At 43.4% G+C, this 15,872-nt stretch overlaps 1 protein-coding gene across 1 annotated transcript in view; it reads left to right on the top strand.

Moving 5' to 3' along the window:
* The window catches only part of ZBTB46 (zinc finger and BTB domain containing 46), a gene marked incomplete at its 3' end in the record, with an annotated part of 37,141 nt that overhangs the window by 6,657 nt on the left and 14,612 nt on the right, over positions 1-15,872 (top strand). Inside the window, exon 2 of the mRNA XM_082007443.1 lies at positions 11,040-11,321. Within this exon, the coding sequence (XP_081863569.1) occupies positions 11,040-11,321 (282 nt within the window). The remainder of the gene's footprint in view (positions 1-11,039; positions 11,322-15,872) is intronic.

The following is a 15,872-nucleotide window of genomic DNA, read 5'->3' as shown; positions in this document are numbered from 1 at the left end:
GAGGTAGCGTGGTATGGAGAGAAGAGAATAAGGAGCAGGAAGAGGGATAATAGAGAAGGAGAACTGAGAACAAGTTCTGAGAACAAAGAGCCTGAATTTGGTGTAGTAAAGGTTGTATCAGAGAGAGACTGAAGAGATGAGGGAGCAAGGTTAAACCAGAACGTGTCTGCACCGGGAGTACCTGTTGAGCGTTAAGATGCAATGAGTTAATTGATTTTTAGGCTTTTGTACCCAGCTATTCCTGCTACAGATGGATAAACCTCACTGAGACTCTCTCCTGTGCAGTCGTTCTTCACTCAACTTCTGCAGCCCAATATTAAAAAACTTCTGCTCCAGCAGGAGTGCTCCCACGTGCTGCTCTGCCTTGCCTGTCTCCCATCAGTGGCACACTGACCCGTCTACTCTGGCCTGTCCAGAACTTCTTTCCCTGCTCCTCAAAACGTGCACGAAAAGTGGTTGTTTTTTTTTTTAATGAGTTGTAGGATCACATACTTGACACTTACTACTCATCTTGTCTAAAATACAGATGTATTGGTAAATTGTAGATTTTTATGGGATGAAAAATGTATTGAAGGAGATGTTAAGGGAGGTCTTAGTAGGTTGGAAGCATGCGGTGTTGAAACGATCCACATAGCGTGGCAGCCAAAAAAAATCACTGGGGCAGAATACAGTTATTTACTCGTCCTTTAAATGGATTTTGCTTTGAGGAGATGGACTCTCCAATCCATCTGCCATGATCTGAATTCTGGCTGCAACGTAAAAATTTAAGGCGGGTGTTTAAGTATTTGTTACAGCCGTGAATGAAAACTAGGCTGGTTGATATTTCAGTTGTCAGATTAATATCTGATGTCCTAAAACAACACGGGCTCAAATTCTAATAGTTTCCTACTGTTAGTTCATTACTTAGATCATTCTTTTATGCTCAGTTTTGGAAAGATCAATTTTTAAGGAGGGCAGATGTTTTGGATCAAAACATTCAGCCTGTTGAAAAGGTGTTGGAGCATTTTTGAGGGTGGATAATAGTAAATGACGAATTGCCTGCCACTCGGAAAACTAATTACTGCGTTTTTCCACCTGCTTTTCCTGAAGTTGTAGTTCTGGTGCAAGGTATTAATGTTTTCTTTGCTTGATGGAGGGAGTTTTAATGACGTTTTTACGGGGGGTATTTCGATGCCTTAGGCAGTGGTTGTCGGCCATGCCAGGCGCTCTCTCGCAGCCAGACCTGGAGAGGTTACAGATTTGTGCTCTAATGCCACCCCCAGAATTCTTTCTTAGCGCTGAAATAAGCTTAGCCCAAGTTCTGCATTCCTCTGGCTTACGGAGCTGCCCAGGTTTCTAGACCGTCTTTGGTACTCTGTTGATGTGCATGACGTTCACTGCCCGGTGGTAGCTGCTAGTTGCAGCAAAATGCAAAACCAACCACACACAGAGACACCAAAAAAAAAAAACCCCAAACCCTGACCTCTGTGTGCATGTGCTGAATTTTGCAGGAGCACTGTGGGGAGCGCCCGGTGAAGAGGCTCTCCGTATCGCTACAGTTACGGGCTAACGAAATTATTAGGATGCAATCTCTGCAGAAGTAACTCTTCCGAGTTTCTGTTATTAAAGGGTTAGGTCAGGTTATTTTCAAGCCTGGAAACTAAAATGATCGCTTTAAACCCGGACACTTATTCCCTGGCTACACCCTGGCTTTAAAATGGTTCCACCCTAAACCAGCTTTAGCTCAAAGCTCAGTGTCTGTTTCCTTTCCCCACCCTGCATTCCATTTTCCCCAGGCTCCAAAGCCGCCCTCCTCCTCCTCCTCTTCCTCCTCCCTATGGTAACAGCCCTGATTCTGTTAATCTGCTTTAACTCCAGAGATCAGAGGCACTTCCCCTCTCTTGAGTGCCCTTCTCACTATTTTATTTGTTCCATGTGCCAAGGTTACACTAAGCTCATCTTTACAGAGATTTCAGCTTTTCCAAAAAAATGTGTTTACCCTTTTTTGTTTCTTTACTGAAATAGCAAGTGAAAAATCAAGAACATTTTAGAATTTTAACATTAAAAAATTCTAATCCTACCTTGCAATCATCACTGTTCAGGACTTTCAGCTTCCTATTTGAAGTGTTGCTTTTGTATTACAACAGAGCAGGAATTCACTCTTTCGATGCAATGTCTAGGAATCAAAACCAAAACCTAACTTTGCTCTGTTGGTCTCAGATTTTTTTTTTTTTTTACATTTCTTACAGGAAGTTGTTTCAAAAGGTAAATGTTTGTTGTCGGGGATTTTCAAAGGTTGTAACTCAGCATCTTGTCATATCATGAGTGCTAGCATTCGTTTAATGCGACACTGGAATGTTGTATTTCTGTCCCTTCACACTTGTGTCTTCGTGTGCAGATGTGCAGCAAGAGACTGTCTCTGTGCTGAGGAGCAGCAGAGAATAATATCAGTGCTTTTACTGTGTGAGTTATGAGACTTAGAACAGAGAGGCTGAGCGTGCAGTTAACCTTAGTATTTTTAAAGCAATGATGTGTTTGAAGTTACTGTACAATTCTCTGCGTGTTTTGGGGAAACGAGAGTGTGGCTTAAGGTATTCCTGCACTGCCCAGTCATTCCTGCTCCTGCAAGGACTGCTTTATTATTCCATTTTAGAATAGTTTCAAAACCAATTAACTCATCCAATTTAAGCATTTCTCTCTTCCTTGGATTTGGGTGTTTTGTTGTATCTCGTTTTGGGGGAAAATCAGTTCATTGACCAGGTGTACTCCGTAGCCCTACACACAGTTCAGTTGAGGTCCCTAATAGGCGGTGGGAGAGCAGCAACAAGCAGCTGGGTTTGGGGCCAGGAGCTCCTTTTGATCACACAGCCCACAGAAAAGTATTTGCAGAATTTGATTGAATGTTGGGAAAACAAATATTACAGGAAAGAGATAAAAATGTTTGGGTTTTTTTTAATTTTTTTTTTTAGGAGGAGTGGAGGGAATTTTCCAGTTGATATTTGTACACTGATTACTGTTTTGAGGAAAACAGAGACAGAGATATACTTGTGCTTTTAGAATACCACTGCAGAAATATCAGTATAAAACCATGTTGTACTTGTGTAGCTCAAGCCTGTTTTATTTCAGAAATACTGTTCTAGAGGTATTGAGGAGAATGTTTCTGTTGGCAAGACATATATGGTGATCATCCTATGGCTGTAGGCTTGAAAATTGCATTCAAGCCTATATGATGAATGCTGCCTTTCAGCTGGCGTGGACATCCCCAAGCCCTCCAGAACCAGTAACAGCACTGGAAATCTGCAGTTTTGTAGTTTGTAAATACAGTTTTGTAACTTTGCAGTTTTTGCAACTCAAATCCCGACAGTGCAGGACAGTGTTCCAGGTCACCTTGCTTTGCATCGTGGTTGAGAAGCTGCAGTGGGTCTCAAACCTGGAAGAAGAGTGGTCAGAAAGCGCAGTCCGAAGGAGACCACATTTTTGGTTCCATAAGGATTCACTTAAGATATTTCACGTCTTTTAACATAAAGGCAGTTTTTAATGATCATGTACGTTGCGGTTGAATATCTGTGCTTGCCTGATAGTTTCCTGAGTTAGGAGATTGGAGTTTATTTTGAATGCTGCGCACATTTATTATATCCACAAGTATACTATTATGTTTGTAAAATAGCGCTAATCAAAACCAATATAGTTCATGGTGTCACTTCTCTATGTAAATATTACACTATGTGAGAGCGCTGGGTTTTGCTTAACAAATAGTAGGTTGTGAAACACTTTTGAAAGATTTCTGTTAGAAAGGAGGGGATATCTGAAATACAAACTTCAGGGATATTTTTAGCAGCTGGTAAAAGACTAATTTTTCTGCCAGGCTAGGTGCTCCTTTTTTTTTTTTTTTTCCTTTATTCCCAAGAAAAAACACTAGGAAATGAAAGCTGCTTTTTTTTTTTTCCCTGTGAGTTTAAAAATTAATTACGTCTTTTTTAAGGAGATCAAGCCAAATCTTCCTAAATTTATACAAGAAGCATCATCTTGGGAATTTTAGATGAAGTCTACTGCCATGCAGATCTGTATAGATACTTGACACAAATAGGTGGAAGAACCTCAGAAAATTAAGTCTTTCCAGAAGAGTTCGGCTAAGGTCATAATTTGGCAGCGTCCTTGAAAGAAAAACTTCATTTAAGTGGCTCCCACTTTCCCTTGGTACTTAATTGCAACCCCACGCTCTGCTGCAGTTGTTCCGGTGAAAATGTCTGTGCAACCATGTAGTGAACTGGATTGGGGAACTGATCTGTGTTTAAAAATAACTGTTTTTAATAAACCGGTTTTATTTTTAACATATTAGTTCCTGTCTCAAGTTCACCTCACAACTACAGACGTAGTCTTGGTACAACCGAGGCAGTAGCAGGGGAGGATGCAGGAATGAGCATTTGGGGTGGGAGAAGTTGCTGATGATGGGAGCTCTTCCTTTGCCCCCTCTGCCCTTTCTGCTTGTCATGTTGTAAACAAACAAACAAAGGCATTTGCCACCACACTAAACGTTATCCAGCTGTGTGCAGGAGATCCTAAACAACTGCCCCAGAAAGCGCGATGCTTGCTGCATCCATCACAGGTAGCTTCCAGGGCCGATGCTGTTGACTTTGTCCATTACCTACATGGGCGGTGGGATGGCGTGAACCCTCAGCAAGTTGTTAGATGACACCAGGCTGGGAAGAATGATTTGCTGGAAGGCAGCAGTGCCAGGCACAGCATGAATTCAACAAAGACAAATGTGAAGTCCCGTGTGTGGGACAGAATAACCCCATGCACCAGTACGGGTTGGCAGCCACGGAGTGAGGAAGCAGCTTTGCAGGAAACGTGTCCTGGTGAGTAACGAGCTGAAGAGGAGTCTGCGTGCCCTCGCAGCAGCAAAGCTGGCTGCGTGCTGGGTTGCCTTACAAAGAACATACCTACCACGTCAAGGGAAGTGAGACCACGTTTGGAGCACAAGGTCCAGTTTGGGGATCTCCAGGACAGGAAAGACTTTGACAAGCTTAAGCAAGCCCAGTTGAGGCCATCAGAGTGATGGGTACCAGGAGAAGCTGAGACAGCTTGGTTTAACCTTGGAGAAGAGGGGTGGTGGGATTGTCCAGAGCCAGACCCTTCTCAGATGTGTATGGAGAAAGGTTGAGAGGTAATGGACACAAGTTACAGGAAGGAAAATTGTCATGGGGTAAAAGGAAGAAATTCTTCAGAGCGGTCAAATGATCGAGGAAGGGCCCAGAGAAGTTGTGGGATCTCTCTCCCTGTGGATATTCAGAACTTGGCTGTACAGGCCCCTGAGCAATGGGATCTAACTCTAAAAGTAGCCCTGAAGTCACTTTCGACCTAATTTATTCTACGATTCTTAGCAGTGGATCCAGGTAATTCTGCAGTAATGCTGTCACAGGTCGGGACAGCTACTCGCTCGCTGTCTGTTGGTGACACCACTTAAGATGTCACTTCAGTTGCTGTTGTCTTCAGACCGTACTTTCCTTGACGCTTGCCCTTCTGTTTCTGACAGCAGGACTCAGGTACCCGAAAGTTTGTCATTCCTTCCCTTCACCTTTCCACCCTAATTTATGTAAAGGGAGGATTATTCTCTCCCCCTATCAACTTTGCAGTGGTTTTTATGTGCTTTATTCTTCCGTGTGTTAAAAAGAAAATGAGCAGTATGACTTGCCAGCCCTGCTTCACGTTTGCCTGTAGGAGGGAAAGTGTTTGGTGGACTTAGCTGGGGATTCTGCTGTTTATGACTCTCAAGTGTGCTTTATAAATAAAAGTAGGATATAAGATTATCCAGTGTTTCTTTAATTAGCTCCAGATAGTTGTGGGATCTTGCTGTCAGCCCTTGCTTTGGCAAGTGTCCACAAAATGCAGGCAGCTGGAGCCTGTGGCTGGGGTTAGTCGATGGTCTTACTGATGTTGGGTTGAAAGGATGCCGGAGAAGCCAGCAGGAGGATGGTGTTCGTTCTGCTGCAGTGCCTACGGGCTTAAGTTCTGCCAAAACGAGTCCTGGAGCTGTGCGATCAGCTGAGCTACGCAGGAGGGGTAAGGATGCTTTTTGTGCTAGGAGGTGGCTTGAATCGCCGTCGTGTTTGGACGTTGGGGGGGCTTGTAAAGATCCGATGAGTTTACTCCAGGGGCTGAGCGGTGGCAACCTCCCGTTCAGAAAGGTGTGCCCGGAGGAACGGCTTGTGCTGTGTGAAGAAGTGGCTGGATTCGAGGGCAGGGGAGGAGGGGTCGGAAGCGCTCCTGAAAGCTTCCTGGAATTTGCCTGAGGGATAGAGAAAACTTACGGAAACCGGCTTAAAGCTTTGGCTGTAAAGGATAAGCTGAACACTGCTGCGCTCTGCTCAAGGACTGCGCTGGTTGCTGGCTGAATTCCCCCGCCTTGCTGGCAGCTGGGTCGCTTTGATTAGGTAGGCAGTCGCTTGATGATGCGTGTCATGCGACCTCATCATCCTGGAAACTCCGAAGACCGAGGGAGAAACGTTACTGCTTTGTATTTCTGCCAAACAGAAAGGGACTTTGAAGAGAAGATGACAGACTTCTTGGATCCCCTTTTACCTCAAGACTGTAATGAAAAGAGCAATATCGAGGAGTAGCGACCTGGCAAAACGTCACCTTCAGTTCTTGGGGAAGAGCTTGTTTCTGCTTTGCATTCTCCAGTAGCAGATGTAATCTTGCGTGGCTTTTATGACCACCTTTCTCTCTTCTAATGGGTTTAGTCCTCCAGCTACAGATTTCTAGAAGATATTCAGCTCTGTACATGAGAGAGCAGGAATAGAAGTTGACAGATGAAAAAATGATTGGGAAAAAAACCCCAACAAATATTATGAACGAGAGTAATAGCATTGGGAATAGGGGTAGCAACAGAAAACACTGCTGGGGGGTTACTGGGGAGGTAAAAACACAATACAAACAAGAAATAAGTGGTGTGAGAGAAGCAGACACTGAGGAGGGAGGTTAGTAACAGCTGAGTTGAAGCTGTAAGCAGGTTTATCTGAAACAGTGAGAAGAAATAAAAACATTTTGTGTATTAAAGTAATTAGTGAAGCTACTCGAACAGATTCTTTAAAATGGAGAAGCTTTTCCTTGGTCTTTCTGAAATAGCACATGTATTTTTTCAGCTGTTTGCCTAGTTTTAATGCTTTTTGCCGTCAGTTTTCTCTTACATCTTGGAAAACAATTTCTTACGTTAGCATCTCATTTGGGAACTTCTAGGAAGTTGCATCACCTTTATTTCTGCCATAGCCCTTCCCAAGGGGCCGGCAGATGTCTGTAGTGCTTCTGGGTTGTTTTGACTAGTACAACTTGGTTTTCTCATACCTGGGTTTGTGACAGGAGCTCAGTTTATATGACTTCAAGGTAAATTTTTTTTTTTTTACGGTGGTAGCGGTATGCCTGCTGATAAATGGGATTTCTCGTCTGGATTTGGGCTTCGGATGGTGTAGCAAAGCGAGCGAGTTTCCTGGGGCTGTGCTTCCCTCGCAAAGCCGGCATACGGTTCAGCCTTGCCCTGCCCCGGTGGCAGTGCCCGCGCGGCAGCCGCCCCCGTACGCGTTCGGGACGTCGCGCCGCTGGCGCCGCGCTGGCGTGCTTGGGAGCGGAGCGCGTTGTGTCCTGCCGTGCTCAGCCGGGACGTGCGGCGTCTGTGAGAAGGTGCTTGTAATGGGGCTTCTTGTATTCCTTTTTACTTTAGCCTTTCACCTGTAAATAAGACCAAGGTACCAGTTAAGTGTTGCTTTCGGAGTTTTCAGGGATGCGTGGAAATACTGTTGCCAAAACTGTAAAAATATTCCCTGTGTTTTATTTGAAAATAAAAATAATAATAATAAAAAAAATTCATCCAAGTAGTCAACAAACTACTAAGGCTTTTCTAAAGCGTCTGTGTTTTGGAAAGTAGGCTGGTATCACAGAATAACTGCAAAATAATGATTTGCTAAAGAGACCAACGAGCTCAATTTTTCAGAGCGGCGTTAATCCCGTGTTTAGCTCGCTGCCCCGATGGGGATTTCCGGCGCGCGGTGCCGGCAATCCGTGCAGTCGCAGGGGCTGTCTCCACCGTGTGAAAAAATGAGATCGGGAGGAGTTGGAGGGAGCTCTCGGGCTGCCGCGTGACCCCTTGCCTTGAATAATTGCAAAATAGAAGCTCATTTACTAAAGCCTGGTTTACATACTCTCGAAGCGCTGTAGTAAACAGTTTGGATTACTCGGCAGTGACAGATACTTTTGATTCATGTAATTCTTTGGCTAAATCCTGTTAAAAGAAGCTGTATTCTAGAGAAAAGAGGGAAGTGGTTTTGGAGGCGCCGTGAAGAGGAACTTTGTGCATTTTGGGTTTTGCTGTACTGAGGGTATTTTAGTACTTATGTGACTAAGTGGGTATTTATTTTGCCGTAATGTGTATTTGATTAGGTTACATCAGCTATAAATACTGGAAGCTCTAAAGCCTCTATTTCACTGTCTGTCTCTAATCTTGGCTTTTGAGGAACATTTAATGTCTTGTTGTGGTTACAATTAATCTGCGTGCGTTTTAGCAATTACTGTTTATGTGCAGCAGGCAGCAACGGATTCTGGCAACTGTCAATCAGCATCTGTAACTGCCTGTGAAGGAGGAGCGGGGAAAAGGCAAGGTGGTTTACTGCCTGCCCAGTTACTTGGCAGCACCCTTTGGTTGACAAACACCCTTTCTGGCCCCCGATACTCGCGGTGATTTGCCGTGTGGGCGGTGAGGAGCAGAGGAATAGCAGCATTATCGTTGCTTTGATTTGATAAAGCTGCTGGTTATGTTGCCAGTTTAATGGGCTGGAATTTACCTTCTTCGCCACCTTTTGTAACAGCTGCTGTTTTTTAAACTCTGGTAATTTCCCTTTGCGGGAAAACGTTTGGTTTTAAAACAGACTTCATTATCGTGTAGAAAAATGTGCATATACCTGTTAACCGCGTGCTCAGTAACAGAGGGATGACAAAACCTGTAAAAATTCAGATCAATCGAATTCTGTTTGGCTAAGATTTAATAAACCTGATCATAGGAGGTCATGGAAGCAAAACACAGATGGAGGAGGAAAAATGATTTGGTTTAAAGAGAGAGCATCTCTGATAGCTCACGAGGTTGCCGCCGCTGCTGCGTTTGTAGTCCCCAGCCTTGGGTGGTACTTACGTCTCCGGGGTGGGGGAGTACTCTGCTAATGACTGGTTTTTCCTTAGTGTTTGCTTTGAGGCTTCTTGTTTTTTTAAAGGAAGTGGAAAAACTTGACAGCCAGAGGCACTGGCAGTACCGTACCGCTTAGTAAAGCCAATCTGAACGTGTTGAGGAACCTGATGTGCCCTGGGCCGGGACTGGGAGGTTCACTGCCTGATCCTGGCTGTGGTAGTCTGTGATCCCGGCTCCGCAGCCTGCACATCGTGAGCAAGTCACCGCCTCTTTCTCTGGTAGTTACCACCTGTAAAATGGAGATAAAAATGATGATTTTCCTGGAACAGTTTTCCAGGTTACGGGAGGTGGGCCCTGTCCCAGCGTCCTCATTAGCATTTTTTAATAAGGCTCTGCAGATTGAGGGCTTGCCCTGGTTTGCAGTCGTTGGACGCTCGAGCACGTGCGAGTGTGCCACTCTGCTCCTCGTCCCTCCTCGCGAGCTCTGCCGCTGTTCAGCCTTCTGGACGGAGCAAGTGCAGTGCTGTGCTCTACACAGACAACACCCGAATTCCTTGCCCCGAGAAGCGCAAAAGACGAATCCGTGAAAGCGGCTGAGTGTTAATTTTGTACACGCCGTACCGCTATTTTGAACTGTAAGAGTTGCCTCTTGCATTAAGTAAGTTTAAATGTGTTTCGGAGGCAGTGACGTGTTCGGGATCTGCAAAACGGCTTCTTTCTCCGTCTGACCACTCGCTGTCAATGCCTTCTCTTTGGATTTGTGTTTTCTCCCTCTGCCTGTAGTATCTGATACTACAAAGGCACCCGGTTGTTGGGAGGCTTTAGCCGTGTTTGCCGGGTGCTCGGCTGGGGTTTGGGGGTGCCAGCTCTGTTCTGCTGCTGCAGAGCTGCAGTAGGCAATGGCAGGTTGTTGGAAGCACTTCATAAATGGGGTAACAGCCCTGTCTGCAGATACTGTTTTGTTTCTTGTGAAGCGTGGAGAGAAGTCTGAGAGTGACTTTCCTTTACATAAAAATACACGAATTATTTAACAAGTGAGACTCTTTAACTCGACCTTCCCAAAAATAAACGTATACTTTGGCAGGGAGGAATTAACCTTATTGTAGCTTTTTCATTTTTGTTTGCGTTTGCTAATTGATGTTTTTGTTAATAGTCTGTTACGGTTTTATGTAGTTTCTTAGTAGCTACCTGTTGTAAGGTGGCTGATCTGTGTCTTTGTTTTTTGTTTTTTTTTTTTTTCAACTGTATCACTTCTGTATAAAACCTACCCTGTGATATGTGCTGGGAACCACTGATAAATGTGTATTTTTCAAATAAATGACCCCAAGGAGTTTATAGTAACTAGCAGTCCGCTATTATAGGCTGTTTATTACCGGACTTTTCAAAACCTGGGGAAGAAATGAATGAATGAAAATTGAGACTGCTGGAGTAAAACTGTGGAAAAAACAGCACTTAAATGTTTGAAAGTAATTTCAGTAGTAGCAGACTACCCCGAAATCTTAGTTGAAGATAAACAAATACATAACAGCGTTACCTGGTTACTCGTTGTGGGGGAGGTTGTTGAGCCCATCTCTCTCCCTCTGCCCGGCCTGCGGTGCGCGGTGCTGGAGTTAAGGCCAGCTGATGGGTGCAGGGTGCAGCTGGGCACAGGCTGGAGGGGCAGAGATCCCCCGGCTGCGGGCGGGTGTGCTTTCCAGCGAGCCTCCGAACGGCCCGGTTCCTCCTCGGCCTTTCGGAAAGGGGGGTCGAGGCACGTGAAGGGTGGCAGTAAGGCCCGAAGAGGCGGTGAGCAGTTCCCGCTTGGCAGTCGCTTGGGCCCGCGGTGAGACGGGCCTGCGCGGTCGGTGTGCCTCGTCTCGGGAATCTGACGGCATCTTTCATCGCGCAGGTGCCGACGTGAGCGTAACGGAGCCCAGCAGCTCTGACAGCAGAGCGGACCGAGCGGACCCCTACGGGAGCGTCGACGAAGCCCTCCTCGGGGGGGAGGCCAGCTACATCTCCCAGCCCCTGACCCCGGAGAAGGAGGACGCGCTCCAGGCTGCCACCGTCGCCAACCTGCGCGCGGCTCTCATGAGTAAGAACAGTTTGCTGTCTCTGAAAGCCGACATGCTGGGAGAGGATAGTTCTCTGCTGTTTGAGTACTTACCCAAAGGCACGCATTCTCTCTCTCGTAAGTTTGTGTTTTTCTATTTTTTGTTTACTGGTGCTTTAAGTGAAATATTTAGTGAGAAGAAAATACAGGTCACTGTCCCGCTTTATTACTACCGATAACGTTTATATCCAGTTTTAAGTCCTGCTCTATCCCACGTTCCACAAAATTTGGAAACCTGTGTCTGATATTGATCCAACTTCAATGGTAACTGCTGAAGCCCTGGAAGGAAGTATTTGATGTATGTGTATGTAGTGCTCATGCTCAGATTTCCCTTTTACTTCTTTGCAAAGCGGTACTTACAAACAAAATACAAGATGTTTGAGTCCTTACGGTAAAAGAAGTAGCTGCAAAGGTTTTGAATCCAAAATTGCCTGGTGTTGAAAGACTGTTGCTCCTGTGTCTGTGGAAACAGTTGTGATTTTGTAGATCGCAGGACCTTTACCTCTTGCTGTTTACTTTTAGACCTCTCTCTGAGTAATGAGCAGCTATTGATTTGTTACACTCACTCATGGAAACGGATGTTTTTCTACTGTTGATCCGTTGGAGACAGCGGATATGTACCATTATCTGTGAACAGCTTGTTTTTCAGCATAGTTTTGTATTTTCTTCATTGCAATCGTAAACCAGTTTGATTCTCCAGTGCACAAAGAAAGAAAAATTACGAATGCTCTATTTTAATAATACTCTTGGAAGATGGGGATATAATTTGTGACATAAAATGGAGGAAGCGGTGGCTTTCTGAGTACTACGTGTTAGTTTCCAGCAGAAAAGGTTTATTTTAATCTATACTGAGAAGATGGACCAGTTAAATAGAATGAAAAGTTCACTTCAGATATTTACTTTTAGTTTCCTTGATGTCAAAAAGAATAGATAACTTTCAATGGTCACTTGGGTTGTACGACAAAGGGAAAAAACTGTACAACATAATGTCAGTATCTCTTTTTGCTTTTCACATCTGAACAGTAGAATTTTTTTTTTTAATATTTCTAAATTTAGAGGGAAAAAATTTTTTTGTACCTTATTCTGCAGCTTTAATGTTTGGGGGAGAGTTGCTAATGCAGTGTTCTTGTTACTTCCACAGTAGTAGCTTACTGAATGATCTCCAATTAAATCAGATTTAGGTGGTTCAAACTAGGCTCCTGGTTTGAAAATCCCTTCGTTGCAATGAAATAGCAGAGATCCCATGCAGCAGTTTGTGTGCAGTGAGAAGAGTGCCCTCAGCTGGCACCGGGACGGGTGGGAGCGTGGATCGATGCACTGCGAGGGGGATGTATGCACCGCGTGTTCGGATCTGTGACTCGTGACAGGTGAAATCAGTGGTTTCCTCTTCTGTCGTGATAAGCCGGAATAATGACAGGGCTGCCCTCGATCCATCATCCTTCTCTTGGTTGGAGGATTTTCGATTTTGCTTAAAAGCTGAAGGACCAGTTGGCGTAAAGACAAATGAGTATAAGGCAGTCATAAATTTGGGCTAGAAATTAGAGATTGAGTTTGGGAGCAGGCGTGGTGTAGGCAGAAGACCAACTGGGTTTGAAATAAAGCTTGATACGATTAGAAAAAGGGGTAAATGATAGCTCATTTGAGGGGTGTGATGTCTCAGAAGGTCCTTCCAGCCTGGTCCCTATTTTCCAGTCCTCTCACTATTACTTGCATTTCATTCATCTAAGCTTCAATTATCTCATCTTTATGGAAGCAAAGTGAATTGCATAAGACAAAAAGATGACTGCTTGCTCGGTCTGTAGCTCTCACACCAGTAAATGGATGTGGCTGTGACTCGGTAAGAGGATTTTTACAGAAGCAGGGAGTTAAGGGATGTATTTTTCTTTCATCTTACTCAGATTCACAAGTATTGATTTATTTTAATCACTTGACAAAGATGTCCTGATGTAAGACTCTCTTGCTTTTAAGTGGTCATTACTGAATACAAACAGGACATCAAGTTTCATGGGAATTTTCAGTGTGTAAAACAGCAGGCAAGCAAGTGGTAAGATTCTGGGGATCTAAAAGCACAGTCTAGGTTGGTGCTAGCTTTGTAGGTGTTTTTCACATTTTTCTTCAAACACAATTTGAGGATGTTGAGTCATTTTAAGTCCCGGGTTATATTAGGAGGGGAAAAAAAAAGGCGGGAGTAAGCAGGAGCACAGTGAAAAAGATTTTTTTTTTTTTTTTTAAACCAAAACCAGCACAGTTTTCATCTGTCTGATTTGAAAAGGAAACACAGTAATTTCAAGAATTTTAAGTGATCAATCTCTCTTGAGTTTAAAAAACGTGAAGTGTGTTTTTAACTTGAACTGCTATCACTGGATTGTCTTCGTATTCTCTTATGAAGCACTACAGTAAGTAACTGACTCAAGGAGCAGTGTTCATGTTTATTTTCTGGAGGAAAAGACTTTATGGAGGTGGGCAGATCCAAAGACTTATATTACACGTTTAAAATTCTGATGAGCCATTTCTAAAGGGGATATTGCACTCCAAGTTGCTGCGTGCATTACAAGTTTTCATTCCTATTTCTGCGTAGTTCATACTGCTGTAAAAGTTAATAGAGGATACCCCAAGGTTTTCATTTTACCCCGTGTTCTTTTTTCCTAATTAATTGTATATTGTAATGATCGTATGAGGTGTGAAATTACTTAATACTCGGATGGAAAATGAAGCCCGTGATTGGGGGGGGGATGTTGCATCACTATGGTGTAGTCAAACATAAGTATGGCATTTCTAAAGTTAACCAGTTCAAACTAATTTAAAATCAGAAGGGGAAATTTAAGTATCTTGCCATCTGGGTAAGACAGTTGCCAGATAACCTGCAGCTGAAGGGCTCTGAGAATTCATGACGTTCATGGTATAGGATCAAGATTGACGTTGTCCATATGCTTGTCAGAAACCTAAAGAACATGCAGGTTTTGCAGAAGGAAGTACATGTCAGTTATTCATGGATGACACTGAGATCGTGTTGGGTGTCCCCACAACACTTGGGTGCCATGAGTTATTGAACCTGCACAGCGTGTTGTTGGGGAGGTCTTTCAGATAAGACGTTGTAAGAGGTTCAGTTTTCCTCATCTTTACATGTTTTCGTGGTTTGTCTTTGATTTCCAACTTCAGTAGTGCTGTTCTGCTGAGCTCCTTGGTTTAATAATGTGTGTCTTATTTCGTTTATGATGCTGAACTTTGGTAGCATTGTTCTGTACGGTTACACCACATCTACAAAAGTCTCAAAGGCTTTAGTTGAATGTTTTTGGCTGGTTTTGCCAAGTATAATCAAGAGAATGAGAATTTTAATATTCATGAGAAAATCGGTTGATTAATTTACATCCTTATTTTCTCATTTTCAAAATAAAGTCAGAAACCTTTCAGATTTTGGGGTGATGACTACCTTCAAGGGTGACTCTGCCACATTTTCAGAATAGTACGTTGCATACTTTTTTATATGTCTAAGTTTGGCTTTTCCTGTTTACTCTGTTGCAATTGAAACTGTTTATAGAAGCAATTCCAATGAAGCTTGCTGTCCAAGTGATTACGTGGTACACAGAGCCCTTTTCTTTTGGGCAAACCAGCTAATACGTTATTTTTAGTTAGTAGTTCATTTGAGCCAATAATTTCTACTTGCACTGGCTGTTAAAGGAATACATTTTATGCAGTGGTCAACTTTCCCAAGAGGGAGTTCAAGGTATTCAGTTTGGCGCGGAATTTTTGTACGTGGTAAATCAAGATTTAAGGGGGAATGGATGCAATTTTACATGAGATATAATAACCTTTGCCTTTCTGTTTTCCATAATAATTGACTGTCCATCTGTCAGAGAATACTATATTCATATACATACTGCTAAACCAGTGCATCGTCTTCCGTAAGCAAAGCTGACGCAAAGCGCTTTTGATTTCTGATTTAGAAATTAAAATACTTCAGTACGAATTTAGGAGAGAAAAAGGTTTCTCACGGTACCAGTCAGAACGGGACAAAACGTAAATTCGGGCACTGTTTGCGTTCTCGTGTACAAAGTATGGGTCATTTATGTGGGTTTCTCTTCTTGTGTTACTTGCAGTTGTTGAAACCAAATAAATATTATTTATTGTTTTAAAAATAATCTTTGTACTTTGTTGTGTTGTACATCTTCGTGGCTCATGCTGGATGATTGAGTTTATTGTTTCTCCTTACTCTATTTCATTGCTTGTTCGTTAGCCTTAGCTTTTGCTTTAAGAAGTGCATAGTTTCTTAGGAACCTGTGTAATTCTCTTAAGGTGCTAATAAAGAATTAATCAAGTCAGACCCCACTGGCTTATCTTTACTGTACACTAAAATACCGTTTGTTTAAGGAAGCGCAACCCGGAGGTGCCTCCGAGTTGTCCATGGTCACAGTGTGTAACTTCAACGTAAGCAGGGCAGTTTGAATCAGCTTGGGATGTTCAGGAAAAAAAGGAACGTGTGGGTGACTGGGCAGGAATTCACTTTCTCCCCTCCACCTCTGTTTTTTCTTACTTTGAATTTACAGGGTTTTAGCATTTTGTTGCCCTGTCTTTAAATGATAGCAGCGATAGATGAGCACCACCGGCATGAAAACCTGAAGTATTATCACA

This window comes from Phaethon aethereus (genome assembly GCF_964289735.1).
Source record: "Phaethon aethereus genome assembly, chromosome: 16".
Lineage (NCBI taxonomy): Eukaryota > Metazoa > Chordata > Aves > Phaethontiformes > Phaethontidae > Phaethon > Phaethon aethereus.
Note: the sequence above shows the minus strand (reverse complement) of the source record. Positions and strands in the feature narration are given on the sequence as shown.